Here is a 26653-nt window from a genome sequence, read left to right as displayed (position 1 = left end):
GTTTATGTGCAGCTCTGTGGTATTGCCACTCAATGCTGATCTGCAGGGTTCATGGCTCATCCGTGCTTCTTTCAGGAAATAAATAATAAACATATACATCTTGTCATAAAAAACAGTAAAAGACATTTTAAAAGAAAAGAATACCAGCAATCTTATTACATTCAGCACATTCTGTAAAGCTTTTCAAACAACTGAGAGCGGTACTTATTGCATTTTTACAGTCCTTACAAAAAAAAAAAAACATAGATTGAAACAAAGTATTTGACCAATTGTTATGTTTTTAGTCTATTCCTTTATATAAGGATTTGACATTTTCAGTCTGTTGCCTCGCAAAGGAGTCTTTGCTCCTACAGAAAATTATATGAAATTATGTTCACTAAGTCATTTATCATCATGAGCACAAGTAATTCAATCAGAAATCTTAAGCCTTTGTGCAAGCGCCTCCTGCTGGAGATGCTGGGAATAGAGACAGGTTTGAGGAAATGTAAACTACACCACTGAAAGTTAGAAAGGGGAGGGACGCCTTAAAAAAAATAATAAAATAAAATCTAATATACTTATAATAATATTAACAGAGATATATCAGATACAAAAATAACTAATACATTTGTAATAACATAATAATCAGATATAGCACATCTACAATTTCAAACTTCAACAAAATAGTATTATTTATAGACACAGTACATTTTGCATTTTGTAACCTGTTGGTTACTATCCACAGCCAATTCACTGTAACAACACATAGTACCTACATAGTATTTACAACGCACTGGTTGCATCTGAGGTGTTTCATTGCAAAAATGAAATATGTCACTTCTACCCTCATTCAAATTTTTAACCTTGGTATTTCTTGTAAATATATGTACATCTGATGTTTTATTTGACATTCCAGAATCTCTTGCAGTTTAATCTTGCAGCTGAAGAACAAATCCTGTTCACCTTAATTATGTTTTGGGAGAAACACTCTCAGAGTGCTGCTGAGTTTTGGTAGATAAGGTCCACATTGGTTCCTGTTCTTGATTTGATAATATCCATTACACACTGATGAATGAACACATACTGGTCCTGTCAAAAAAAAAAACACACACACACAGCAAGTAAACACCAGTAACACGATTAGTTACAGATGATGCCATTTTACAGGTCCAACTTTTTCTAACAGTCCATATTAATGGATGTTAATGTCATCACATTCTGAAATGCTTACGTTGGCCTGATTCGGCTCAAGTGCCGGATTTTTGGGGAGGCTATTTCTCTCACCTCTGTCTGTACCATGAGAGGCCTCTGCATTCGCATGTCATGGACAACTCCGTAGACGTCCGCGACGCTTTCCCGTTCGATCTGGAAAATCAATCTGTCGAGCGCGACGAAGGTTCCCGTTCGCCCAACTCCGGCACTACGAGACCAAAGAAATGGGCAAAGGAGACACTGTTTTTACAATTTAGCCAATGTAGATATTTGTGTGGGTGCTTTCGTGTTTTTAAAAGCTTAACGTTCGTTCCTGCTAAACAGCTCACCTGCAGTGCACCACCGTTGGGGAGTGTCGCGAATACTGGTCCATGTGCTCCCTTACCAGGAATCTGAAATCAATAAGGAGTTCGGGGGTTTCTGGCACGCCGTGGTCAGGCCAGGCTGTGAAGTGGAAGTGCCGGACGGAGCGAGTCTCAGCTGTCTTTACCTATAATCCGTCAAAAAATATTTCCAATTTTACTAATAATTATTGTTTAATGTTTGTTAGGTAGTCATGTTTGTAATTCAATCACTCAATCACTAAAATATCTTTAAAGTAAGGGTGAATCTCTATGAATAATAATTGCTAGTGCACTACACAAGAAATTTGTAAAGATGCCGTTGAGCTACTGTTAGACGGACACAGACAGTATGTCCATGCACAGTAAATTTGCATCTGTTTGAATTTCTGGGCCAAAAACTGCATACAACTACAAATACACATAGTTTATATTATTGAAAGGGGAAACCATAAAGCAGTGCTGAGCATCTCTGAGAGTTAACTGTGAACTCACATTTTTGACATCAAAGTCTCTTATGGTCCACTCATCCACTGAGATTTCAGAAGTGGTTGTCACAGTGATGTTGTTGTAATGCTTGCTCTCAGATGGCCAGTATTCTTCACACTTAACCTGTACAGAAATTGGTGATATGTACATATTCATAACTGCACATATATCTGATCAGTGTTGTCCTTGTAATGTTGTGATATTTTGGTAGAGCATGTGATAACCGTAAAATATACTGATCTCAAGTAACCAGCACAAAACTTTTGCTTTGGCATGTTTGTAAAGCAGTTCTCAATATATTTAAACTCACACGTCCTTGCTCATTGCATTTCGTCAGCATAACCATGGTATGAACATTCTGCTCCCAGATCATTCTCCAGAAGTCATCAACTGTGTTCGGTAAAGGCCCTTGTGCTGCAATAAACTCTTTTCGGGAGTTGTGGCCCTAGAAATACAGACACTCCAGTCATACATTCACAAACAACTGGGATGTGATAGGTGACCATAAATCACTATATATTTTATTATTATGCACATGCTTACAGGGATGTAGTTGGCATTGATGTAGTCATCGTAAGGGCTTCCAAGGATGGATAATTTCACTCTGGAAATCTCATCTACGTGCGGTAGACAAAAATAAAATGTAAGCTTTCACTGAATTTCACAGACAGAATTACTGATGTGGAACACGTGGACACTGAGTCAGACTGGAGTTGCTTACAGGGCAGCACATTGATATACCGGTTTTTCCCCTTGTTTTCGACAGCAAGAGCGCTAGTATTAGCTTGGGCGACACCAACAGATTTCAGCTCCTATATACAAAACACATGAGATTTTTGTAGATGCTTCGCTATTAGTGGTCAAAGAGACATCATATTGTAGATCCCTTTCAGCTATTATGTTATAATCATGTAAAGCGATAGCATTTTTTTATTGTTTCATTACCTCAAACTCCTCGGCAAAGCCACGGTCTGAGTTAGCTCGCTGTTGCTTGTAGTAAGCCTCATATTCCTCTATTTTCACAGGGAGGCTACTGCTTAACAGAGGATGAACAATAAATGAAATGGTACTGCGTAAACGGACTGCGCTTATTCACGTATAATTAGTGACACTATTGGTGGAAACGAGCCAGAAATTTACTTACACTTTAGACCTGTAAAAAAAAAAAGTTACAAGTTAAGGTGGATGTGTTATTGAGGTATGTGTACGATTATGAAGTTAGACAGAATAAACTTGCCTTAAGGTGTTAATGGCAATGCTCGATGAGAGCTTTTTGGTTTGTCTGAAAAAAAAAAAGAACACACACAAACACACACACACACACAAGTTCAAGTCAGGAAACTGAGATCATGATGCTTATTTTCAGTATATTTACATGAATAAACTGAACTCACAGTAAACCGGAACTCACCTTCTCCAGTAAATAAAGAGAATGATACAGACGGACAGAAGGCACACTAAAACTCCTAAGGCAGCCGCCACAGGGGTGCCTATATTAACTGTAAAGAGATTAAGTGTGAGATTTTTAAAAAATAAAAAAAAAAAAACACTTTGATTAACGACAGCTCTCGTGAGATAAGGATGGTCTGCTGTGGGTAACCTGGCTCTTTAAGTAACGTGATGGCTTCCATAGAAAATGACGTCATAGAGAAAATGGATTTTGAGACATTCACTCGGCCATCCGAAGACATACTCAGTTGCGTAAACACTACGACAGCATATCTTTAAGAAAAGAAAAGAGAGCAAAGAAAACCAATTAATCAATCTATCCCCAAACGTCTGTCACAGTATGTGGCACATCTAGAATCAGCCTCTACTGATTATAAATGATTTAATAACCTACCTATAGGGCTGATTGAACGTCAGCTGTCCATTTTTGTAGCTTGTGGTTTTGCTCAGATTTTGAGTATCATCATCTCCCACAAAAACATAGATTGGGTCCTCGATACCCCAATATTTGTGTTCTTTTTTCTTTAAAACCGTTAGGTATGATTTCGTTTTGTCTGTTTTCCAGTCATCATAAGTGTTATTCATATCGTCTTTGACGGTGTTATTCTCTGAAATTGCACGTTATCACATTATACCCTGAATAACCATTTATAGTATGAGTTCACATCAAATATTCAGAAGAAGAAGAGGAAGAAGAAGAACTTACTGTTTGGATTGGTCGTCAACAGTAAACCATAGTGTGTAACTGGTCCATGAGAACTATTCAGGAGACTGGTGTGGAAGAAAAGGCTAAATGACTTATAGTGCGTTTCATTTTTTTCCACATACTGTCCTGGGTTAAGCAGAAGAGGCGGTGCTTTATTTAAAAAAAAAAAAAAAAAAAAAGAGGAAAGAAAGATGAAGTAAAAAGTTAAACGTGTGTACGTTCTCTCATACTGACGGGTTAAACGTGTCTTTATGGACAAGTGAAATGACATCAGATTAAATGAACCTCAAAATGAGCACTATCAGAAAATGACCCAAAATTCCACGGGGCACAGTGCCTCTAAAATGAGTTTTTTTTTTTTAATGTGGAATGTACCTGTGATTCCTGTTTTACAAGTGACCTTGTGCACGCTGTTTTTCCCACACCCGAGAGTTGATATGCTCACTTCATAGTCTTCAAAGTAGGAGAGCTCAGTAACGTTGTACTGACAAACTGTGCCACAGGTTTCTTTACTGAAGTTCTGGGTCTTCTTATTTGCTTCAATCTGGAATGCACTATAACAGCCATCAGGCTTGGCCCAGTTTAGCCTGAGCATGGCGGCAGTTTGGTTTGGTCCTTCACACGTAAAGCTTGCAGAAACCGGTCTAGTATCTTTTAAAATAAGTTTGAAAGACATTTTATTTTGGGATGAACAATTCTTTCGCGCAGCTTAAGTCAAATTAAAAAAAAAATAAAACTGAATTTAGTACATTTAAAAAAAAAAAGAACTTTTCCCCAAGATCATCTTGTATGTACCTAAGAAATAACAGTTTTTACCTGTGCAAAATCGTTGACCCACAGGCTTTCCCTCTGTTTGGTCAGATGTAAGTGTAGTAACATTAAAGTCATATTCACAACCAGGTTCGAGATTCCCTTCAAAATGGCTGACAGATGCCGTGGATATATTTGTTATGATTGAAGTCAAATTGCGCATCAGAACTCTGAACTGATATGTTTCTCCGAAATCTGCAGGGGCTTCCCAATGTATTTTTATTGATGTCTGACTAATCTGTGGTTTCAATAACGTTACACTTTGAGGTCCTGGAAAATCAAAGGAAATAGAAGAGAATAATTTAATATGCAGCAATAGGCAAATCGGTACTGAGCGAGGCAATAAGCAAGGAGTAGCCTGGTTCTGTTCTGTGAAGAAAGAGAGTATGAGTTGAACCATTGGATTGGCAGCAAGGAAGTCAGTTGATTGACAAACATGCTTGTATAGATTAGGAATTTCTTGGGGGAAAGTCTTGGGGTCCCACTGTCACCACAGAGATATTATACGGGGTGCCTGATTGAAGGTCAGACAGGACCTTCAATCAGGCTAAAGTAAAAGGTAAAGCTTCTCGTCTTCAATTTTACCAACGGAGCGAATACGTTTCATTTTCTCTTTCAAATGCACAGATACATTTTGATGACTAATATACAAAGAGAGGCAAAGACAGAATGTAGAAAGGCATTCATATTCTCACAAAACTGTTGTGATCAACATTACATTGAGATAATCACTGTACGTGTCCACATTACATCATGTCTAATCAGAGTGTAACAACAGACACATTGATCTCTTACGTGTGTATTGGTGTTCTGAGACTGACTCTCCCTCTGTGCCATCCCGCGCCCGCACATAAACACTGAACAAGCACTTTGTTCCTGGTGTCAGATTTGTGATATCGGCCTCTGTGATGTGAACTGTTTGATTTGAGGAGGGTGATATGCAGTTTGAGGTGTGGACACGGTATGTGTAACTGGCCTGGTGTTCACGTGGTTGAGTCCATTTCAGAGAGACAGCAGAGGTACTCAGTGCTGTGGCACTTAGACCAGTCACTGGATATGGTCCTGAAAACAGATGAGAAAAGTAAATACAAAATTAGTGAAAATATGGATAATAATTATGGAAAAGTCTTCATGTCAAAAATCTGCAAGTATCAAAAATAAACAATGCACTCTGCTTGGGACTGGCCTTGTGTTTTATCACAAAGCTGCTATTTCAAATCTTAGACTGTCTTTACTCATTCCTTTTCTTTTCTGTGGAATGAATGCAAATACCAAATACATGAATTCATCACAACAACATCAAACAACAGCAAAACCCATTTCGCTTCACAAATCTAAATCAAAAACTGTCTAAAACTGAATTAAACATTTAAGGGATGCAATATTTGCCAGGGTAAGTAAACACTCTACATTTGACATCAGTCTAAGGATTCATGAAGTGAATAAGTAAATTAAGATAAATAGTAAAAGCACTTCAATGAAGTTTTAGTAAAGAAATTGGACAATAAGGTGTCTGAATACATTCCATGTCTAAAATGAATATTAGTGGATGCATATTTCTGAATGTCAGGAAACTGTGGGTGTGTCATCCAGCATGAGAACGTACTTGTTGTGATCTGATTGCTTTGGACAGCCTCACTCCTCAAGTCTTGGGGTCCCACTGTCACCACAGAGATATAATAGGGGGTGCCTGATAGAAGATTAGGCAGGACCACGCTTGTATGAAGTGTCTGTATACTGTCACTGTGAGAGGAGTTTGAGTACTTCACAGTGTATGAGTGTGAACCTTCAGCCATCAGTGGGGCAGCACCCCACTCTATTGTGATTGAATGTGTAGTCTTGTTCATTATCACAATCTCTCCTGGAGGGTTTGGATCTGGAGGAAAAGCAAGTTTTGAATAATTTAATCAAACTGTCTCTCACTGTAATATGATGTCAAAGGCAAATTAAGAGACTACTTGAGTGTCTTAGAATATGCTGATGACTGTCTCTGTTGTCCAGAATAATTCTGATGATGAGATATCTGACTCAAATTCGAAAGATTTCATTTGTAGTTAGTAGTTTCAATAGCATTTGAAAATTTCATGAGGCTCAACAGTGTGTTTAATTCCTGTCCTGCTGAGAGAGAAAAGCATTTTCTCTAAGTCTAATGTTACTGTCACATCAGCTGTCAGTTGTTAGTGTCTATAAAAGACTGATAAATCAGACTTACAGGTTGCTATTGATACTGGTTCAGATCTCTGATCAAACGGCCCACTGATGAATGAAACAATAACTGTGTATAAGGTCCCAGCTGACAGGTCATTGAATGTCACGGTGAAAATATTTTTGCCATTGAAAGGGGAGCTAAGTGTCTGGTTGAATGTCTCGCCATCACTGCTGTTCAGAAGAACAATATATTTCTCCACATTTCCAGAGGGGGCAGTCCAATTGATGTAGATTGAGTTATTAGTGCCCTGGTTGTACACGGATGGTTGGGTTGTTTCTGGTCCTGTGTTAAAGTAAAGATGGTCAGAAACAGACAGAAAAAGAGAGAGAGAAAGAGGGAGAGGCAGAGAGGGAGAGGGCTACCAAGACTGTACAGAGATCCATCAGTTCTCAAAACCCTATTGCAAAAAGGAAAGTTTCTTGTCTTCTCCCTTTTTATCATCACAGTGAACATGTTTCATCTTTTCCTTCCAATGCACACATACATTTCAATGACTAATATACAAAGAGAAGGAGTGAAAGAACGTAGAAAGGGATTCATATTCTCACAAAACTGTCGTGATCAACATTACATTGAGATAATCACTGTACGTGTCCACATTACATCATGTCTAATCAGAGTGTAACAACAGACACATTGATCTCTTACGTGTGTATTGGTGTTCTGAGACTGACTCTCCCTCTGTGCCATCCCGCGCCCGCACATAAACACTGAACAAGCACTTTGTTCCCGGTGTCAGATTTGTGATATCGGCCTCTGTGATGTTAACTGTTTGATTTGAGGAGGTAGATATGCAGTTTGAGGTGTGGACACGATATGTGTAACTGGTCTGGTGTTCCTGTGGTTCAGTCCATTTCAGAAGGACAGCAGAGGTACTCGGTGCTGTGGCACTTAGACCAGTCACTGGATATGGTCCTGAAAACAGATGAGAAAAGTAAATACAAAATTAGTGAAAATATGGATAATAATTATGGAAATGTCTTCGTGTCAAAAATCTGCAAGTATCAAAAATAAACAATGCACTCTGCTTGGGACTGGTCTTGTGTTTTATCACAAAGCTGCTATTTCAAATCTTAGACTGTCTTTACTCATTCCTTTTCTTTTCACTGGAATGAATGCAAATACCAAATACATGAATTCATCACAACAACATCAAACAACAGCAAAACCCATTTCGCTTCACAAATCTAAATCAAAAAATGTCTAAAATTGAATTAAACACTTAAGGGATGCAATATTTGCCAGGGTAAGTAAACACTCTACATTTGACATCAGTCTAAGGATTCATGAAGTGAATAAGTAAATTAAGATAAATAGTAAAAGCACTTCAATGAAGTTTTAGTAGAGAAATTGGACAATAAGGTGTCTGAATTCATTCCATGTCTAAAATTAATATTAGTGGATGCATATTTCTGAATGTCAGGAAACTGTGGGTGTGTCATCCAGCATGAGAACGTACTTGTTGTGATCTGATTGCTTTGGACAGCCTCACTCCTCAAGTCTTGGGGTCCCACTGTCACCACAGAGATATAATAGGGGGTGCCTGATAGAAGATTAGGCAGGACCACGCTTGTATTAAGTGTCTGTATACTGTCACTGTGAGAGGAGTTTGAGTACTTCACAGTGTATGAGTGTGAACCTTCAGCCATCAGTGGGGCAGCACCCCACTCTATTGTGATTGAATGTGTAGTCTTGTTCATTATCACGATCTCTCCTGGAGGGTTTGGATCTGGAGGAAAAGCAAGTTTTGAATAATTTAATCAAACTGTCTCTCACTGTAATATGATGTCAAAGGCAAATTAAGAGACTACTTGAGTGTCTTAGAATATGCTGATGACTGTCTCTGTTGTCCAGAATAATTCTGATGATGAGATATCTGACTCAAATTCGAAAGATTTCATTTGTAGTTACTAGTTTCAATAGCATTTGAAAATTTCATGAGGCTCAACAGTGTGTATAATTCCTGTCCTGCTGAGAGTGAAAAGCATTTTCTCTAAGTCTAATGTTACTGTCACATCAGCTGTCAGTTGTTAGTGTCTATAAAAGACTGATAAATCAGACTTACAGGTTGCTATTGATACTGGTTCAGATCTCTGATCAAACGGCCCACTGATGAATGAAACAATAACTGTGTATAAGGTCCCAGCTGACAGGTCATTGAATGTCACGGTGAAAATATTTGTGCCATTGAAAGGGGAGCTAAGTGTCTGGTTGAATGTCTCGCCATCACTGCTGTTCAGAAGAACAATATATTTCTCCACATTTCCAGAGGGGGCAGTCCAATTGATGTAGATTGAGTTATTAGTGCCCTGGTTGTACACGGATGGTTGGGTTGTTTCTGGTCCTGTGTTAAAGTAAAGATGGTCAGAAACAGACAGAAAAAGAGAGAGAGAAAGAGGGAGAGGCAGAGAGGGAGAGGGCTACCAAGACTGTACAGAGATCCATCAGTTCTCAAAACCCTATTGCAAAAAGGAAAGTTTCTCGTCTTCTCCCTTTTTATCATCACAGTGAACATGTTTCATCTTTTCCTTCCAATGCACACATACATTTCAATGACTAATATACAAAGAGAAGGAGTGAAAGAACGTAGAAAGGGATTCATATTCTCACAAAACTGTCGTGATCAACATTACATTGAGATAATCACTGTACGTGTCCACATTACATCATGTCTAATCAGAGTGTAACAACAGACACATTGATCTCTTACGTGTGTATTGGTGTTCTGAGACTGACTCTCCCTCTGTGCCATCCCGCGCCCGCACATAAACACTGAACGAGCACTTTGTTCCCGGTGTCAGATTTGTGATATCGGCCTCTGTGATGTTAACTGTTTGATTTGAGGAGGTAGATATGCAGTTTGAGGTGTGGACACGATATGTGTAACTGGTCTGGTGTTCCTGTGGTTCAGTCCATTTCAGAAGGACAGCAGAGGTACTCGGTGCTGTGGCACTTAGACCAGTCACTGGATATGGTCCTGAAAACAGATGAGAAAAGTAAATACAAAATTAGTGAAAATATGGATAATAATTATGGAAATGTCTTCGTGTCAAAAATCTGCAAGTATCAAAAATAAACAATGCACTCTGCTTGGGACTGGTCTTGTGTTTTATCACAAAGCTGCTATTTCAAATCTTAGACTGTCTTTACTCATTCCTTTTCTTTTCTGTGGAATGAATGCAAATACCAAATACATGAATTCATCACAACAACATCAAACAACAGCAGAACCCATTTCGCTTCACAAATCTAAATCAAAAACTGTCTAAAACTGAATTAAACACTTAAGGGATGCAATATTTGCCAGGGTAAGTAAACACTCTACATTTGACATCAGTCTAAGGATTCATGAAGTGAATAAGTAAATTAAGATAAATAGTAAAAGCACTTCAATGAAGTTTTAGTAGAGAAATTGGACAATAAGGTGTCTGAATACATTCCATGTCTAAAATGAATATTAGTGGATGCATATTTCTGAATGTCAGGAAACTGTGGGTGTGTCATCCAGCATGAGAACGTACTTGTTGTGATCTGATTGCTTTGGACAGCCTCACTCCTCAAGTCTTGGGGTCCCACTGTCACCACAGAGATATCATAGGGGGTGCCTGATAGAAGATTAGGCAGGACCACGCTGGTATTAAGTGTCTGTATACTGTCACTGTGAGAGGAGTTTGAGTACTTCACAGTGTATGAGTGTGAACCTTCAGCCATCAGTGGGGCAGCACCCCACTCTATTGTGACTGAATGTGTAGTCTTGTTCATTATCACAATCTCTCCTGGAGGGTTTGGATCTGGAGGAAAAGCAAGTTTTGAATAATTTAATCAAACTGTCTCTCACTGTAATATGATGTCAAAGGCAAATTAAGAGACTACTTGAGTGTCTTAGAATATGCTGATGACTGTCTCTGTTGTCCAGAATAATTCTGATGATGAGATATCTGACTCAAATTCGAAAGATTTCATTTGTAGTTAGTAGTTTCAATAGCATTTGAAAATTTCATGAGGCTCAACAGTGTGTTTAATTCCTGTCCTGCTGAGAGAGAAAAGCATTTTCTCTAAGTCTAATGTTACTGTCACATCAGCTGTCAGTTGTTAGTGTCTATAAAAGACTGATAAATCAGACTTACAGGTTGCTATTGATACTGGTTCAGATCTCTGATCAAACGGCCCACTGATGAATGAAACAATAACTGTGTATAAGGTCCCAGCTGACAGGTCATTGAATGTCACGGTGAAAATATTTGTGCCATTGAAAGGGGAGCTAAGTGTCTGGTTGAATGTCTCGCCATCACTGCTGTTCAGAAGAACAATATATTTCTCCACATTTCCAGAGGGGGCAGTCCAATTGATGTAGATTGAGTTATTAGTGCCCTGGTTGTACACGGATGGTTGGGTTGTTTCTGGTCCTGTGTTAAAGTAAAGATGGTCAGAAACAGACAGAAAAAGAGAGAGAGAAAGAGGGAGAGGCAGAGAGGGAGAGGGCTACCAAGACTGTACAGAGATCCATCAGTTCTCAAAACCCTATTGCAAAAAGGAAAGTTTCTCGTCTTCTCCCTTTTTATCATCACAGTGAACATGTTTCATCTTTTCCTTCCAATGCACACATACATTTCAATGACTAATATACAAAGAGAAGGAGTGAAAGAACGTAGAAAGGGATTCATATTCTCACAAAACTGTCGTGATCAACATTACATTGAGATAATCACTGTACGTGTCCACATTACATCATGTCTAATCAGAGTGTAACAACAGACACATTGATCTCTTACGTGTGTATTGGTGTACTGAGACTGTCTCTCCCTCTGTGCCATCCCGCGCCCGCACATAAACACTGAACAAGCACTTTGTTCCCGGTGTCAGATTTGTGATATCGGCCTCTGTGATGTTAACTGTTTGATTTGAGGAGGTAGATATGCAGTTTGAGGTGTGGACACGATATGTGTAACTGGTCTGGTGTTCCTGTGGTTCAGTCCATTTCAGAAGGACAGCAGAGGTACTCGGTGCTGTGGCACTTAGACCAGTCACTGGATATGGTCCTGAAAACAGATGAGAAACGTAAATACAAAATTAGTGAAAATATGGATAATAATTATGGAAATGTCTTCATGTCAAAAATCTGCAAGTATCAAAAATAAACAATGCACTCTGCTTGGGACTGGTCTTGTGTTTTATCACAAAGCTGCTATTTCAAATCTTAGACTGTCTTTACTCATTCCTTTTCTTTTCTGTGGAATGAATGCAAATACCAAATACATGAATTCATCACAACAACATCAAACAACAGCAAAACCCATTTCGCTTCACAAATCTAAATCAAAAAATGTCTAAAACTGAATTAAACACTTAAAGGATGCAATATTTGCCAGGGTAAGTAAACACTCTACATTTGACATCAGTCTAAGGATTCATGAAGTGAATAAGTAAATTAAGATAAATAGTAAAAGCACTTCAATGAAGTTTTAGAAGAGAAATTGGACAATAAGATGTCTGAATTCATTCCATGTCTAAAATGAATATTAGTGGATGCATATTTCTGAATGTCAGGAAACTGTGGTTGTGTCATCCAGCATGAGAACGTACTTGTTGTGATCTGATTGCTTTGGACAGCCTCTCTCCTCAAGTCTTGGGGTCCCACTGTCACCACAGAGATATCATAGGGGGTGCCTGATAGAAGATTAGGCAGGACCACGCTTGTATGAAGTGTCTGTATACTGTCACTGTGAGAGGAGTTTGAGTACTTCACAGTGTATGAGTGTGAACCTTCAGCCATCAGTGGGGCAGCACCCCACTCTATTGTGATTGAATGTGTAGTCTTGTTCATTATCACGATCTCTCCTGGAGGGTTTGGATCTGGAGGAAAAGCAAGTTTTGAATAATTTAATCAAACTGTCTCTCACTGTAATATGATGTCAAAGGCAAATTAAGAGACTACTTGAGTGTCTTAGAATATGCTGATGACTGTCTCTGTTGTCCAGAATAATTCTGATGATGAGATATCTGACTCAAATTCGAAAGATTTCATTTGTAGTTACTAGTTTCAATAGCATTTGAAAATTTCATGAGGCTCAACAGTGTGTTTAATTCCTGTCCTGCTGAGAGTGAAAAGCATTTTCTCTAAGTCTAATGTTACTGTCACATCAGCTGTCAGTTGTTAGTGTCTATAAAAGACTGATAAATCAGACTTACAGGTTGCTATTGATACTGGTTCAGATCTCTGATCAAACGGCCCACTGATGAATGAAACAATAACTGTGTATAAGGTCCCAGCTGACAGGTCATTGAATGTCACGGTGAAAATATTTGTGCCATTGAAAGGGGAGCTAAGTGTCTGGTTGAATGTCTCGCCATCACTGCTGTTCAGAAGAACAATATATTTCTCCACATTTCCAGAGGGGGCAGTCCAATTGATGTAGATTGAGTTATTAGTGCCCTGGTTGTACACGGATGGTTGGGTTGTTTCTGGTCCTGTGTTAAAGTAAAGATGGTCAGAAACAGACAGAAAAAGAGAGAGAGAAAGAGGGAGAGGCAGAGAGGGAGAGGGCTACCAAGACTGTACAGAGATCCATCAGTTCTCAAAACCCTATTGCAAAAAGGAAAGTTTCTCGTCTTCTCCCTTTTTATCATCACAGTGAACATGTTTCATCTTTTCCTTCCAATGCACACATACATTTCAATGACTAATATACAAAGAGAAGGAGTGAAAGAACGTAGAAAGGGATTCATATTCTCACAAAACTGTCGTGATCAACATTACATTGAGATAATCACTGTACGTGTCCACATTACATCATGTCTAATCAGAGTGTAACAACAGACACATTGATCTCTTACGTGTGTATTGGTGTTCTGAGACTGACTCTCCCTCTGTGCCATCCCGCGCCCGCACATAAACACTGAACAAGCACTTTGTTCCCGGTGTCAGATTTGTGATATCGGCCTCTGTGATGTTAACTGTTTGATTTGAGGAGGTAGATATGCAGTTTGAGGTGTGGACACGATATGTGTAACTGGTCTGGTGTTCCTGTGGTTCAGTCCATTTCAGAAGGACAGCAGAGGTACTCGGTGCTGTGGCACTTAGACCAGTCACTGGATATGGTCCTGAAAACAGATGAGAAAAGTAAATACAAAATTAGTGAAAATATGGATAATAATTATGGAAATGTCTTCGTGTCAAAAATCTGCAAGTATCAAAAATAAACAATGCACTCTGCTTGGGACTGGTCTTGTGTTTTATCACAAAGCTGCTATTTCAAATCTTAGACTGTCTTTACTCATTCCTTTTCTTTTCTGTGGAATGAATGCAAATACCAAATACATGAATTCATCACAACAACATCAAACAACAGCAGAACCCATTTCGCTTCACAAATCTAAATCAAAAACTGTCTAAAACTGAATTAAACACTTAAGGGATGCAATATTTGCCAGGGTAAGTAAACACTCTACATTTGACATCAGTCTAAGGATTCATGAAGTGAATAAGTAAATTAAGATAAATAGTAAAAGCACTTCAATGAAGTTTTAGTAGAGAAATTGGACAATAAGGTGTCTGAATTCATTCCATGTCTAAAATTAATATTAGTGGATGCATATTTCTGAATGTCAGGAAACTGTGGGTGTGTCATCCAGCATGAGAACGTACTTGTTGTGATCTGATTGCTTTGGACAGCCTCACTCCTCAAGTCTTGGGGTCCCACTGTCACCACAGAGATATCATAGGGGGTGCCTGATAGAAGATTAGGCAGGACCACGCTTGTATGAAGTGTCTGTATACTGTCACTGTGAGAGGAGTTTGAGTACTTCACAGTGTATGAGTGTGAACCTTCAGCCATCAGTGGGGCAGCACCCCACTCTATTGTGATTGAATGTGTAGTCTTGTTCACTATCACAATCTCTCCTGGAGGTTTTAGATCTGGAGGAGAAGCAAGTTTTGAATAATTTAATCAAACTGTCTCTCACTGTAATATGATGTCAAAGGCAAATTAAGAGACTACTTGAGTGTCTTAGAATATGCTGATGACTGTCTCTGTTGTCCAGAATAATTCTGATGATGAGATATCTGACTCAAATTCGAAAGATTTCATTTGTAGTTAGTAGTTTCAAAAGCATTTGAAAATTCCATGAGGCTCAACAGTGTGTTTAATTCCTGTCCTGCTGAGAGTGAAAAGCATTTTCTCTAAGTCTAATGTTACTGTCACATCAGCTGTCAGTTGTTAGTGTCTATAAAAGACTGATAAATCAGACTTACAGGTTGTTATTGATACTGGTTCAGATCTCTGATCAAACGGCCCACTGATGAATGAAACAATAACTGTGTATAAGGTCCCAGCTGACAGGTCATTGAATGTCACGGTGAAAATATTTTTGCCATTGAAAGGGGAGCTAAGTGTCTGGTTGAATGTCTCGCCATCACTGCTGTTCAGAAGAACAATATATTTCTCCACATTTCCAGAGGGGGCAGTCCAATTGATGTAGATTGAGTTATTAATGCCCTGGTTGTACACGGATGGTTGGGTTGTTTCTGGTCCTGTGTTAAAGTAAAGATAGTCAGAAACGGACAGAAAAAGAGAGAGAGAAAGAGGGAGAGGCAGAGAGGGAGAGGGCTACGAAGACTGTACAGAGATCCATCAGTTCTCAAAACCCTATTGCAAAAAGGAAAGTTTCTCGTCTTCTCCCTTTTTATCATCACAGTGAACATGTTTCATCTTTTCCTTCCAATGCACACATACATTTCAATGACTAATATACAAAGAGAAGGAGTGAAAGAACGTAGAAAGGGATTCATATTCTCACAAAACTGTCGTGATCAACATTACATTGAGATAATCACTGTACGTGTCCACATTACATCATGTCTAATCAGAGTGTAACAACAGACACATTGATCTCTTACGTGTGTATTGGTGTTCTGAGACTGACTCTCCCTCTGTGCCATCCCGCGCCTGCACATAAACACTGAACAAGCAGTTTGTTCCCGGTGTCAGATTTGTGATATCGGCCTCTGTGATGTTAACTGTTTGATTTGAGGAGGGTGATATGCAGTCTGAGGTGTGGACATGGTATGTGTAACTGGTCTGGTGTTCACGTGGTTGAGTCCATTTCAGAGAGACAGCAGAGGTACTCAGTGCTGTGGCATTTAGATCAGTCGCTGGATATGGTCCTGAAAACAGATGAGAAAAGTAAATACAAAATTAGTGAAAATATGAATAATAATTATGGAAAAGTCTTCATGTCAAAAATCTGCAAGTATCAAAAATAAACAATGCACTCTGCTTGGGACTGGTCTTGTGTTTTATCACAAAGCTGCTATTTCAAATCTTAGACTGTCTTTACTCATTCCTTTTCTTTTCTGTGGAATGAATGCAAATACCAAATACATGAATTCATCACAACAACATCAAACAACAGCAAAACCCATTTCACTTCACAAATCTAAATCAAAAAATGTCTAAAATTGAATTGAACACTTAAGGGATGCAATATTTGCCAGGGTAACTTTACACTCTTTGTTTGACATCAATTAAAGAAATCACAAATTAAATCAGTAAAGTAAGATGAACTGTGAGAGCATATAAAATGCAGTTTTGGACGAGAAATTAGACAATAGGGTGTTTGAATACATTCCATGTCTAAAATGAATATTAGTCGATGCATATTTCTGAGTGTCAGTAAACTGTGGGTGTGTCATCCAGCATGAGAACGTACTTGTTGTGATCTGAATGCTTTGGACAGCCTCACTCCTCAAGTCTTGGGGTCCCACTGTCACCACAGAGATATTATAGGGGGTGCCTGATAGAAGGTCAGACAGGACCACGCTGGTATTTTCTGTATTAAGTGTCATTACACTGTCACTGTGAGAGGAATTTGAGTACGTCACATTATATGAGTGTGAACCTTCAGCCATCAGTGGGGCAGCACCCCACTCTATTGTGATTGAATGTGTAGTTTTGTTCACTATCACAATCTCTCCTGGAGGGTTTGGATCTGGAGGAAAAGCAAGTTTTGAATAATTTAATCAAACTGTCTCTCACTGTAATATGATGTCAAAGGCAAATTAAGAGACTATTTGAGTGTCTTAGAATATGCTGATGACTGTCTCTGTTGTCCAGAATAATTCTGATGATGAGATATCTGACTCATATATTTGAAAGATTTCATTTGTAGTTACTAGTTTCAATAGCATTTGAATTTTTCATGAGGCTCAACAGTGTGTTTAATTCCTGTCCTGCTGAGAGAGAAAAGCATTTTCTCTAAGTCTAATGTTACTGTCACATCAGCTGTCGGTTGTTAGTTTCTATAAGAGACTGATAAATCAGACTTACAGGTTGCTATTGATACTGGTTCAGATCTCTGATCAAACGGCCCACTGACGGATGAAACAATAACTGTGTATAAGGTCCCAGCTGACAGGTCATTGAATGTCACAGTGAAAATATTTGTGCCATTGAAAGGGGAGTTAAGTGTCTGGTTGGATGTCTCGCCATCACTGCTGTTCAGAAGAACAATATATTTCTCCACATATCCAGAGGGGGCAGTCCAATTGATGTAGATGGAGTTATTAGTACCCTTGTTGTACACGGATGGTTGGGTTGTTTCTGGATCTATTTTAAAGTAAAGATAGTCAGAAACAGACAGAAAAAGAGAGAGAGAAAGAGGAAGAGGCAGAGAGGGAGAGGGCTACGAAGACTGTACAGTGATCCCTCAGTTCTCAAAACCCTATTGCAAAAAGGAAAGTTTCTTGTCTTCTCCCTTTTTATCATCACAGTGAACATGTTTCATCTTTTCCTTCCGATGCACACATACATTTCAATGACTAACATACAAAGACAAGGAGTGAAAGAACGTAGAAAGGCATTCATATTCTCACAAAACTGTCGCGATCAACATTACATTGAGATAATCACTGTGCGTGTCCACATTACATCATGTCTAATCAGAGTGTAACAACAGACACATTGATCTCTTACGTGTGTATTGGTGTTCTGAGACTGACTCTCCCTCTGTGCCATCCCGCGCCTGCACATAAACACTGAACAAGCAGTTTGTTCCCGGTGTCAGATTTGTGATATCGGCCTCTGTGATGTTAACTGTTTGATTTGAGGAGGGTGATATGCAGTCTGAGGTGTGGACATGGTATGTGTAACTGGTCTGGTGTTCACGTGGTTGAGTCCATTTCAGAGAGACAGCAGAGGTACTCAGTGCTGTGGCATTTAGATCAGTCGCTGGATATGGTCCTGAAAACAGATGAGAAAAGTAAATACAAAATTAGTGAAAATATGAATAATAATTATGGAAAAGTCTTCATGTCAAAAATCTGCAAGTATCAAAAATAAACAATGCACTCTGCTTGGGACTGGTCTTGTGTTTTATCACAAAGCTGCTATTTCAAATCTTAGACTGTCTTTACTCATTCCTTTTCTTTTCTGTGGAATGAATGCAAATACCAAATACATGAATTCATCACAACAACATCAAACAACAGCAAAACCCATTTCACTTCACAAATCTAAATCAAAAAATGTCTAAAATTGAATTGAACACTTAAGGGATGCAATATTTGCCAGGGTAACTTTACACTCTTTGTTTGACATCAATTAAAGAAATCACAAATTAAATCAGTAAAGTAAGATGAACTGTGAGAGCATATAAAATGCAGTTTTGGACGAGAAATTAGACAATAGGGTGTTTGAATACATTCCATGTCTAAAATGAATATTAGTCGATGCATATTTCTGAGTGTCAGTAAACTGTGGGTGTGTCATCCAGCATGAGAACGTACTTGTTGTGATCTGAATGCTTTGGACAGCCTCACTCCTCAAGTCTTGGGGTCCCACTGTCACCACAGAGATATTATAGGGGGTGCCTGATAGAAGGTCAGACAGGACCACGCTGGTATTTTCTGTATTAAGTGTCATTACACTGTCACTGTGAGAGGAATTTGAGTACGTCACATTATATGAGTGTGAACCTTCAGCCATCAGTGGGGCAGCACCCCACTCTATTGTGATTGAATGTGTAGTTTTGTTCACTATCACAATCTCTCCTGGAGGGTTTGGATCTGGAGGAAAAGCAAGTTTTGAATAATTTAATCAAACTGTCTCTCACTGTAATATGATGTCAAAGGCAAATTAAGAGACTATTTGAGTGTCTTAGAATATGCTGATGACTGTCTCTGTTGTCCAGAATAATTCTGATGATGAGATACCTGACTCATATTCGAAAGATTTCATTTGTAGTTACTAGTTTCAATAGCATTTGAAAATTTCATGAGGCTCAACAGTGTGTTTAATTCCTGTCCTGCTGAGAGTGAAAAGCATTTTCTCTAAGTCTAATGTTACTGTCACATCAGCTGTCGGTTGTTAGTGTCTATAAAAGACTGATAAATCAGACTTACAGGTTGCTATTGATACTGGTTCAGATCTCTGATCAAACGGCCCACTGACGGATGAAACAATAACTGTGTATAAGGTCCCAGCTGACAGGTCATTGAATGTCACGGTGAAAATATTTGTGCCATTGAAAGCGGAGTTAAGTGTCTGGTTGGATGTCTCGCCATCACTGCTGTTCAGAAGAACAATATATTTCTCCACATTTCCAGAGGGGGCAGTCCAATTGATGTAGATGGAGTTATTAGTACCCTGGTTGTACACGGATGGTTGGGTTGTTTCTGGATCTATTTTAAAGTAAAGATAGTCAGAAACAGACAGAAAAAGAGAGAGAGAAAGAGGGAGAGGCAGAGAGGGAGAGGGCTACGAAGACTGTACAGTGATCCTTCAGTTCTCAAAACCCTATTGCAAAAAGGAAAGTTTCTCGTCAAATTAAGAGACTTTATCCCTTCATGAGACAATTTACTAACCTTTTCATTATTCGTCATACTGTACATAACAAGGATATTAATGTGTTTCAAAAAAATATGAGGCATTTTAACATTGAGAATTTCACAAAACTTGAATATTTTGAACATCAGAAAGGAATATTCTAACAAATGAGATATTAGAATTGAATCATTTGTACTTACTGTCGGCTTGCGCTTGCAAGATCTGATTGAGAAAAGAAAGAGAGTGAACTCTAAGATCATTTACACAAGAGATTCAGGTGACGCTTTTTGGTAAATCAGACATGAGAAACATCACGATAGAATCACTCTTTTATTAGCTCTTTTATTACTTATTTACAAGAAAAAGATACCGTCATCAAATTCAATCCGTTCATTCTGCATGTTTGTGTGGTAGAACTTCATTTAATTAGGTCTCCCCACCTAATCCCACCTTCCAAACTATGTTCTGATACACTCTTTGTAAAATTCCCGTGTTAACCAGCAGGGGTCAGTATTAACACACATCCCAAATGCAAACCGTTTAAACGTGTCAGACTCCTGTTTGTCATTTATCTAATCTGGAAATTTGTCGTGTACTCGGCCGACACAAAATCAAAGAATTTGGCAAATATTTATTTGTTCTCAACAATGCCAATGTCAGAAACTGAAGAGACAGAAGGGCAAACCAACAAACTAAATGAACGTATTAACTTTCTGGGGGTTATGTGGATTAATCAATTACTGGTTGTATTTTGGTCAATGAATTACACAACATCAAGTGAATACTTTATTATGATAGGATACAAAAAGAAAAATACATTAAATAATCAAATTAGATCAATTTCAAAAGCAAAGTAACATAAACTTTGTGTGTTTATTTATAAAGTGGCTCAGTTTTATCTTGATGTTTGGGCTGAAATATGACATTGTAGCTCTGAAACAATAAACACACACGTGCATGCACGCATATACACACATGCACGCACGCACACACACACACACACACACACACACACACACACACACATACACACACTCACATACACACACAAACCTATTACACTAACAAGGATTTTCTACGGATTCCCAATATACTGCAACTAAAGACACATTTGGCTAACCCAGATCTTAACCATGGAAATACTTGTGTGTTTTAAGTTGTTTAGGTATTACCATTAACAGAAACATTTTGAAAAAAAAAAAAAATTAAAAATATTTTTCATGAGTGGAGATGAGCAAAATGTCCCCGCTAATCAGACAGTTACGCCCTCTTAGTGACACTTGGTCCACACAGTGTCACATGAACCTAAAACATACACACACACACACATATTTACACCCATCACACCCTAACAATCACCCCACCCTTGTGGAGGTGTAACACACTGAAACTGCGTTCATTTATGCCATCACATATTTGTCTGTAGCTCCAGGGACAGGGAAGACAGAGAGTGCAACTATGATTATGATAACTACACAAAACAGTAAAAATTCTCTCTTTCAGATATTACCATGTCCCTATGTCCAGCACGTTTACATGATGTCTTGTCAGGACAGAAGTATAATAGTCATCACTGGACGACTTTCAAACGATGACAGGAGGATTATAGTATTAATATGGTTATAACTAGCCCACACAAAACTGCATCTTGTAATCAGGCAGCAGAGTACATCAAAAACTCAAATCCTTGTATTTTGGGATTGTGAGGAGGTCTATACAGAACACACATTCTCTGTTTCTTAACTGAGCACACACCCCTTCTTCTAGTTTGTGGCAGTATTCACAACCAGTGCCCTGTCCTCTCTCTTGTTCTTCACTGAGTCTGAAATTCAGGGCCAGAGGCACTAATGTTCTTTAAGTATCCCATGCCACTTCTTTTATCAGTCACAAAATCTGATTCTCATCAGGTTTTATAATAGCTGTCATTCATCTATGGCAGTTTTATAACGGCAGTCTCATCTATATTTGGCAAGACTGTTTCCAAGGTGATCTGTATTATGGCAGTGCAACTGTTTCTAAATGCAAAGCTGACTGAAGTGATGACCGGGCATTAAGCAGGATGACTATGGGACCTCCATGGATGTTAGAAGGCATAGCATTACTGAGCATCAACAACTGAATATGTTCTTCTTCTACACCTCTTGAACAGCTGACCAAAATCATGCCGCAGATACTGTACAAAGAAATGTACAGTGTTATTGTTCAAATATAATGGAGTACACCACACTCTCATAAAGCACTGCTGGCTAATTATATATGCGTATAAATGAATATTCATTAACTATACAAACTCATTACGTTTCTTAAACAGTTACATACATAATCTCTGATGTGAACTTGGACAACACACTTGAAACAAGATCTATCATAAACTTACAGATTACAGTTCAAGACATTATTATAAGTATGAATTTCTATTGCCCTTCCTTCTCTGTTGTTCCCGTTAGTGAATGTGCCGCTGTGTCGATAACGATGCCAGTGAAACTTCACTTTAGTGAGTGAAGTGGGTAGGGTTAACACTTCTGCACATTTGTTAATTAGAAAAGTTACTTCTCTTTCAAGAAACTCTGGCGTTACCCTTAAAATTACCCTACACGTGTGAATTTCATATACGTGATACTTAGTTCCTCAAACAGAATTTTCATATATCTTTTAATCCACAGCACTCTCAGTGATGGCCTCTGTCAAATTATGATTAAAGATCGAATCATGTGTATGATTCACGTTGTAGAAAGTATTTCTCACATTTGTCGTTACATCTTTTCTCTTAATGTAATAAAAAAAACAGTTACTTTCATGAAATAAGATTATACTCCCTGTCATCTGAAGAAAAAATAAATGTCTGTTTTTGCCCATTATTTTCCCTGTATGCTCTGTCCATACTGCTAGACTCAGCGTTTAGATCACTATTCAATGTATCAACAAACAGAACAAGTGTCTTTTTTTTTTAGTCTTTTCTGTCCCGTGTTTCATTTTTGTAAATCTACTGGTCAGCTAGCTATGCGTTTTCAAACGAATATGCTGAATCTCAAATTCAGCAGTGTCTTTATGATTACATGGAGAGATCTAATTTGATGGTGGAAAAGCCTTGTTGGTGGATGGTGTGTGGATGACACAAAACCTTTTGGAAATATCATGTACGCTCATTTCATAAGATGGTACCAACAGCAAAATCACTATCTAGTGATACATGCAAAAAAAAAAAAAAGGCTCGTCTATTGTGAAATGATAACCTTTATTTGTGGTAAGATTTTGTATGGCCTGGATGGCACATGGTACTGATTCCCCTTTAAGAACTGTGGTAACCCACGTATTCACAAAACTTTTATATTTCTGCTTAGGCCCTACTGTAACTACAGTAGGTCAAAGACTTGAGAAGTACTATAGCCATATTTTTCTACTGTGACCTCTGAACACTTGGTTTTGACAGAATGATGAGAATGAGCTTATTAATCAGGCAACATACGGTGATGGAAAAAAAAAAAAACAGCCAAAAAAACATGAAAGTCTGTCAAGAGCCAGTAAGACATCAGCAGGTCTCCACAAAGACATTCAATGTGGTTGAAGTAAGGAGCCCATGTTCCAGATACACACTTGCGCAAAATTTAGCAGGCACAGCCCAGCAGAGCACAGACAGTCGACAAAAATGCTTTGTCCGCATTTATGCTATAATCTCTCCTAAAAGGACTTCTTTGATGAATGATGTGATTTCCTTCTCACTGGGTAAACAATTAAAAAAATCAATGTCATTTCATGTTCCATGACTCTGAACTCTTTCTGTTCCTCACAACCATGAAAACTCTGCTTAACTTTCCATGTCGTCAGCGCACACTCGGAAATTCCCAGTCGATTGGAAATTGATCGACTCGTATGCAAATTAGTTAACAAATAATTAATCCTACCATTTCTTTTGCAAAAGTACAGTGAACAGACCTACACAAAATACAGTTTCTCCATTATACACAGAAAACACGGATACGTGCTTGTTATTTTTCTGATGTGTGATATCAATATGTTTATAAAGCCACCAATATGTCATTTGAGCTTCTTGGCAGTAATGATAATATTTACCATCACATTTCACACTTGTAACCCTAAAATCAAAAATAATTTGTGTATCACCGAAAAAAAAAAAATGTCATAACAGAGCCTTCTGTACTTAGATTTGAACACAAAAAATAGACAGTTTTGTTCTAAGCAAGCAAACTGATATTGTCCACCACCAAGTTACAGTGAAACCATTTGGAATCAAAGTGGAGGCAAGTCCTTCATACAGGGCCAATACTAAGCAGAGGCAGAAAAAAATCTACAAGGTACTTTGCCAGTCTCTAAGTCTATACTTGAATGTATCCAGAGCATGTCACAAAAGCAACAATTTTAGCCCGGACCTTAAATGTGGAGGAACCAAGGGACAATTGACATGAACCCTCTTCATGTAGATAGCTACTGTTAGTTACCATTATTTGTCATATGCATCTTTTTTGTATAAAACACAAATGACAGACATGAACATCATTATTAGTATATTTCAGGCACATTAATACAGTGATCATAAATAACATTAGGCAAATGAATGGGCTGGTCATAGGATAATGTCGCTGAGAAAATGGAAGCCAAAGCCAAAACCCAAGGCAAATTCCAGTTCTAATTAAGGTGTGGGCAGCGCGGTAGCGTAGCATTGCATTTTTATGAAGCGTCTATGCAAACCACCAAAGAGTGTTTCATCTTCTCAGAAACATGTTCTATGAATCTTATCACGCCCTTACCTTAAAATAACTCTATCAGTTGGGGTTTAGTCTATTCAGCTGCTGGTGTTAACATAGATATCCCTCACTAGAAGCAAGGACAGTGCCAAGATCACCAATGATTTCATTACATACCATTTTGGAGGAAGGTAAAACTTCCAGATAGAGCATAAGAACTGATGACCTGTTTCAAAACATCAATAGTGTCATCTAATTTCAGTTAACAACAACCTGACTGGTATGATGATTTGCCATCAAAGCCTTTTTTTCACATCGGCGGTCCATGCAACATACTCCCCTTGTTTCCAGCTTTCCTGGGCTGGCAGTGGAATTACTCAAACCCAGCTAGTAGGGGGGGTTTACGAACTATACTTACGGTCCCATCAATTTTCCTGTTTTTTGGGGGGGTTTTTTCCTCTTTGACAACTACAACGCTAAGCCTCAAAGAGTTAAGCTTGACTGACACAGCAAGCATGAAACAGGAGCAAAACATGTGGGGATGTTGAAGCGCGACCAAGAAGACAATGGCAGGAAAGAAGTGATGTAAACTTCTTGAAGGTGTACCACCCTTAAGTTTTTACCGCCTGGACTGAGTCACAAAAAAGCCTTGACTTGAGAGGTGGTTTGCAGCATTGCTCCCAAACACCACGAACGTAATCCTTTTGTGGCGTTGCAAGTTTCACATTTTCTGCCACAATCACAAATCGCAGCTTTATACAAAATAAGTAAATAAATAAACTACCTCAGCAGTACCTGGTATTACCAAACAAAAAGACTGTTATTAACGTAGTCACAGACTTTGGTCATTGCGTGAAAAAGAAACGTCTTCTAAAAACAGTCTACCATCAGTTCCTAAGACAGAAAACCACCATTTCCATGTCTAATCAAGATAACCAAAATATCAGCAACCAAGATCTGTTTTGTTTACAGCAGCTGTGCCACATTAATCTAACACATACCAAAAACAAGTGTGAGTTACAAACTTGGGTGACACTGAAAGTCAGCATGAAGTATTCACATAAATTCCAGCTAACTCTGATCAAAGCCCTAAAGATACAAACGACAGGTTCACTTGCTGACTAACAGGTATCTGCTTGTTATTGATATAGCCGGTATGGCTTGCATCCTTCTGTATGCACAATCCTAAAGACATTTTTTGCTTTCATCACTGACATTAACATTTAAAGTTATGAAAATCTGAAGATCATATGTATTTTCAGCACCTTATGTACATTTAGAATCTTTTACCAAAAATTAATTAAGTCTGAACATAACATTTGGGAATGTATGCTTGTGTATGTGTATTTGTACGTGTGTGTGTGTGTGTGTGTGTGTGTGTGAGTGTATGTATGCACAGTATGTATGTATGTATTTTATATGTACTGATGAGTTTATTCTGTGTTGTTTAAATAAATAAGTACATAAAAGAATACTACTTATTGCAGAGTCGCCCCAGTTTCCTTTAAATAATGCTATGGAGACAGTTTCAGTTCTGCAGTTAAAATCTACACATAGAGGTAAGTATGTTAAGGTTTTCTGTCAAAAGTCTGGATATCGGAAAGATGTCCTCTCCGCTGTTACCTGATGCAACAGGTGCAGTCATTCTTCACACGACTAGCAAAAGCAATGTACCAATAGTTCAGATGGGCTGAAATCTGTGAAAAGCGCTTACCTCTAAAGACAAACAGAGAATAACCACCACGCCAAGGCTTTGGACCGTTTGTAGGATCATTCTGGCCACTTAGAGACAGTACAAATGTATCATATATTGGTGAGCCTTTACATGTCCCGTTAAGTTTCCTTGGCTTGAATATCGACTATTACTTGTCTTGTAGATGAGATGTTGCGGAAAGAAGATGTTCGTTGCCTGTCTTATCAAAAAACCCTCTACA

The 26653-nt window shown here is 38.5% G+C and overlaps 1 protein-coding gene across 2 annotated transcripts; it reads right to left on the bottom strand.

Annotated features, from left to right (window-relative positions):
- Positions 1 to 633: 633 nt before the first annotated feature.
- On the bottom strand, positions 634 to 26653 carry LOC115827040 (receptor-type tyrosine-protein phosphatase eta). 2 transcript variants are annotated; one of them, XM_030790994.1, is made up of 39 exons: positions 26434 to 26653; positions 20217 to 20238; positions 19593 to 19871; positions 18978 to 19256; positions 18166 to 18432; positions 17521 to 17799; positions 16904 to 17182; positions 16092 to 16358; positions 15447 to 15725; positions 14841 to 15110; positions 14030 to 14296; positions 13385 to 13663; positions 12779 to 13048; positions 11968 to 12234; positions 11323 to 11601; positions 10717 to 10986; positions 9906 to 10172; positions 9261 to 9539; positions 8655 to 8924; positions 7844 to 8110; positions 7199 to 7477; positions 6593 to 6862; positions 5782 to 6048; positions 4993 to 5256; positions 4552 to 4827; positions 4177 to 4326; positions 3865 to 4078; positions 3622 to 3743; positions 3433 to 3520; positions 3259 to 3303; positions 3166 to 3174; positions 2967 to 3054; positions 2743 to 2833; positions 2565 to 2638; positions 2332 to 2466; positions 2028 to 2144; positions 1521 to 1681; positions 1264 to 1399; positions 634 to 1068 (listed from the first exon to the last, which is right to left on the bottom strand). In XM_030790994.1, the coding sequence occupies exons 1-39, from the start codon at positions 26491 to 26493 to the stop codon at positions 970 to 972; spliced, it is 7881 nt and encodes a 2626-aa protein (XP_030646854.1). In that variant the 5' UTR covers positions 26494 to 26653; the 3' UTR covers positions 634 to 969. The 2 variants fall into 2 exon arrangements, with proteins under 2 accessions (XP_030646854.1, XP_030646855.1); XM_030790995.1 differs by lacking the exons at positions 14841 to 15110; positions 15447 to 15725; positions 16092 to 16358.

This window comes from Chanos chanos, chromosome 13 (assembly GCF_902362185.1).
Source record: "Chanos chanos chromosome 13, fChaCha1.1, whole genome shotgun sequence".
Lineage (NCBI taxonomy): Eukaryota > Metazoa > Chordata > Actinopteri > Gonorynchiformes > Chanidae > Chanos > Chanos chanos.
Note: the sequence above shows the minus strand (reverse complement) of the source record. Positions and strands in the feature narration are given on the sequence as shown.

Excerpts from the sequence above, each read along its gene's own strand:
- LOC115827040 (XM_030790994.1), bottom strand. The coding sequence starts at position 26,493 with ATGATCCTACAAACGGTCCAAAGCCTTGGCGTGGTGGTTATTCTCTGT. Across the intron at positions 20,239-26,433 it reads TTCTCTGTTTGTCTTTAGAG|ATCTTGCAAGCGCAAGCCGA; the intron begins GTAAGCGCTTTT and ends TTTCTCAATCAG. Across the intron at positions 13,664-14,029 it reads CTCAGAACACCAATACACAC|GACCAGAAACAACCCAACCA; the intron begins GTAAGAGATCAA and ends ACTTTAACACAG.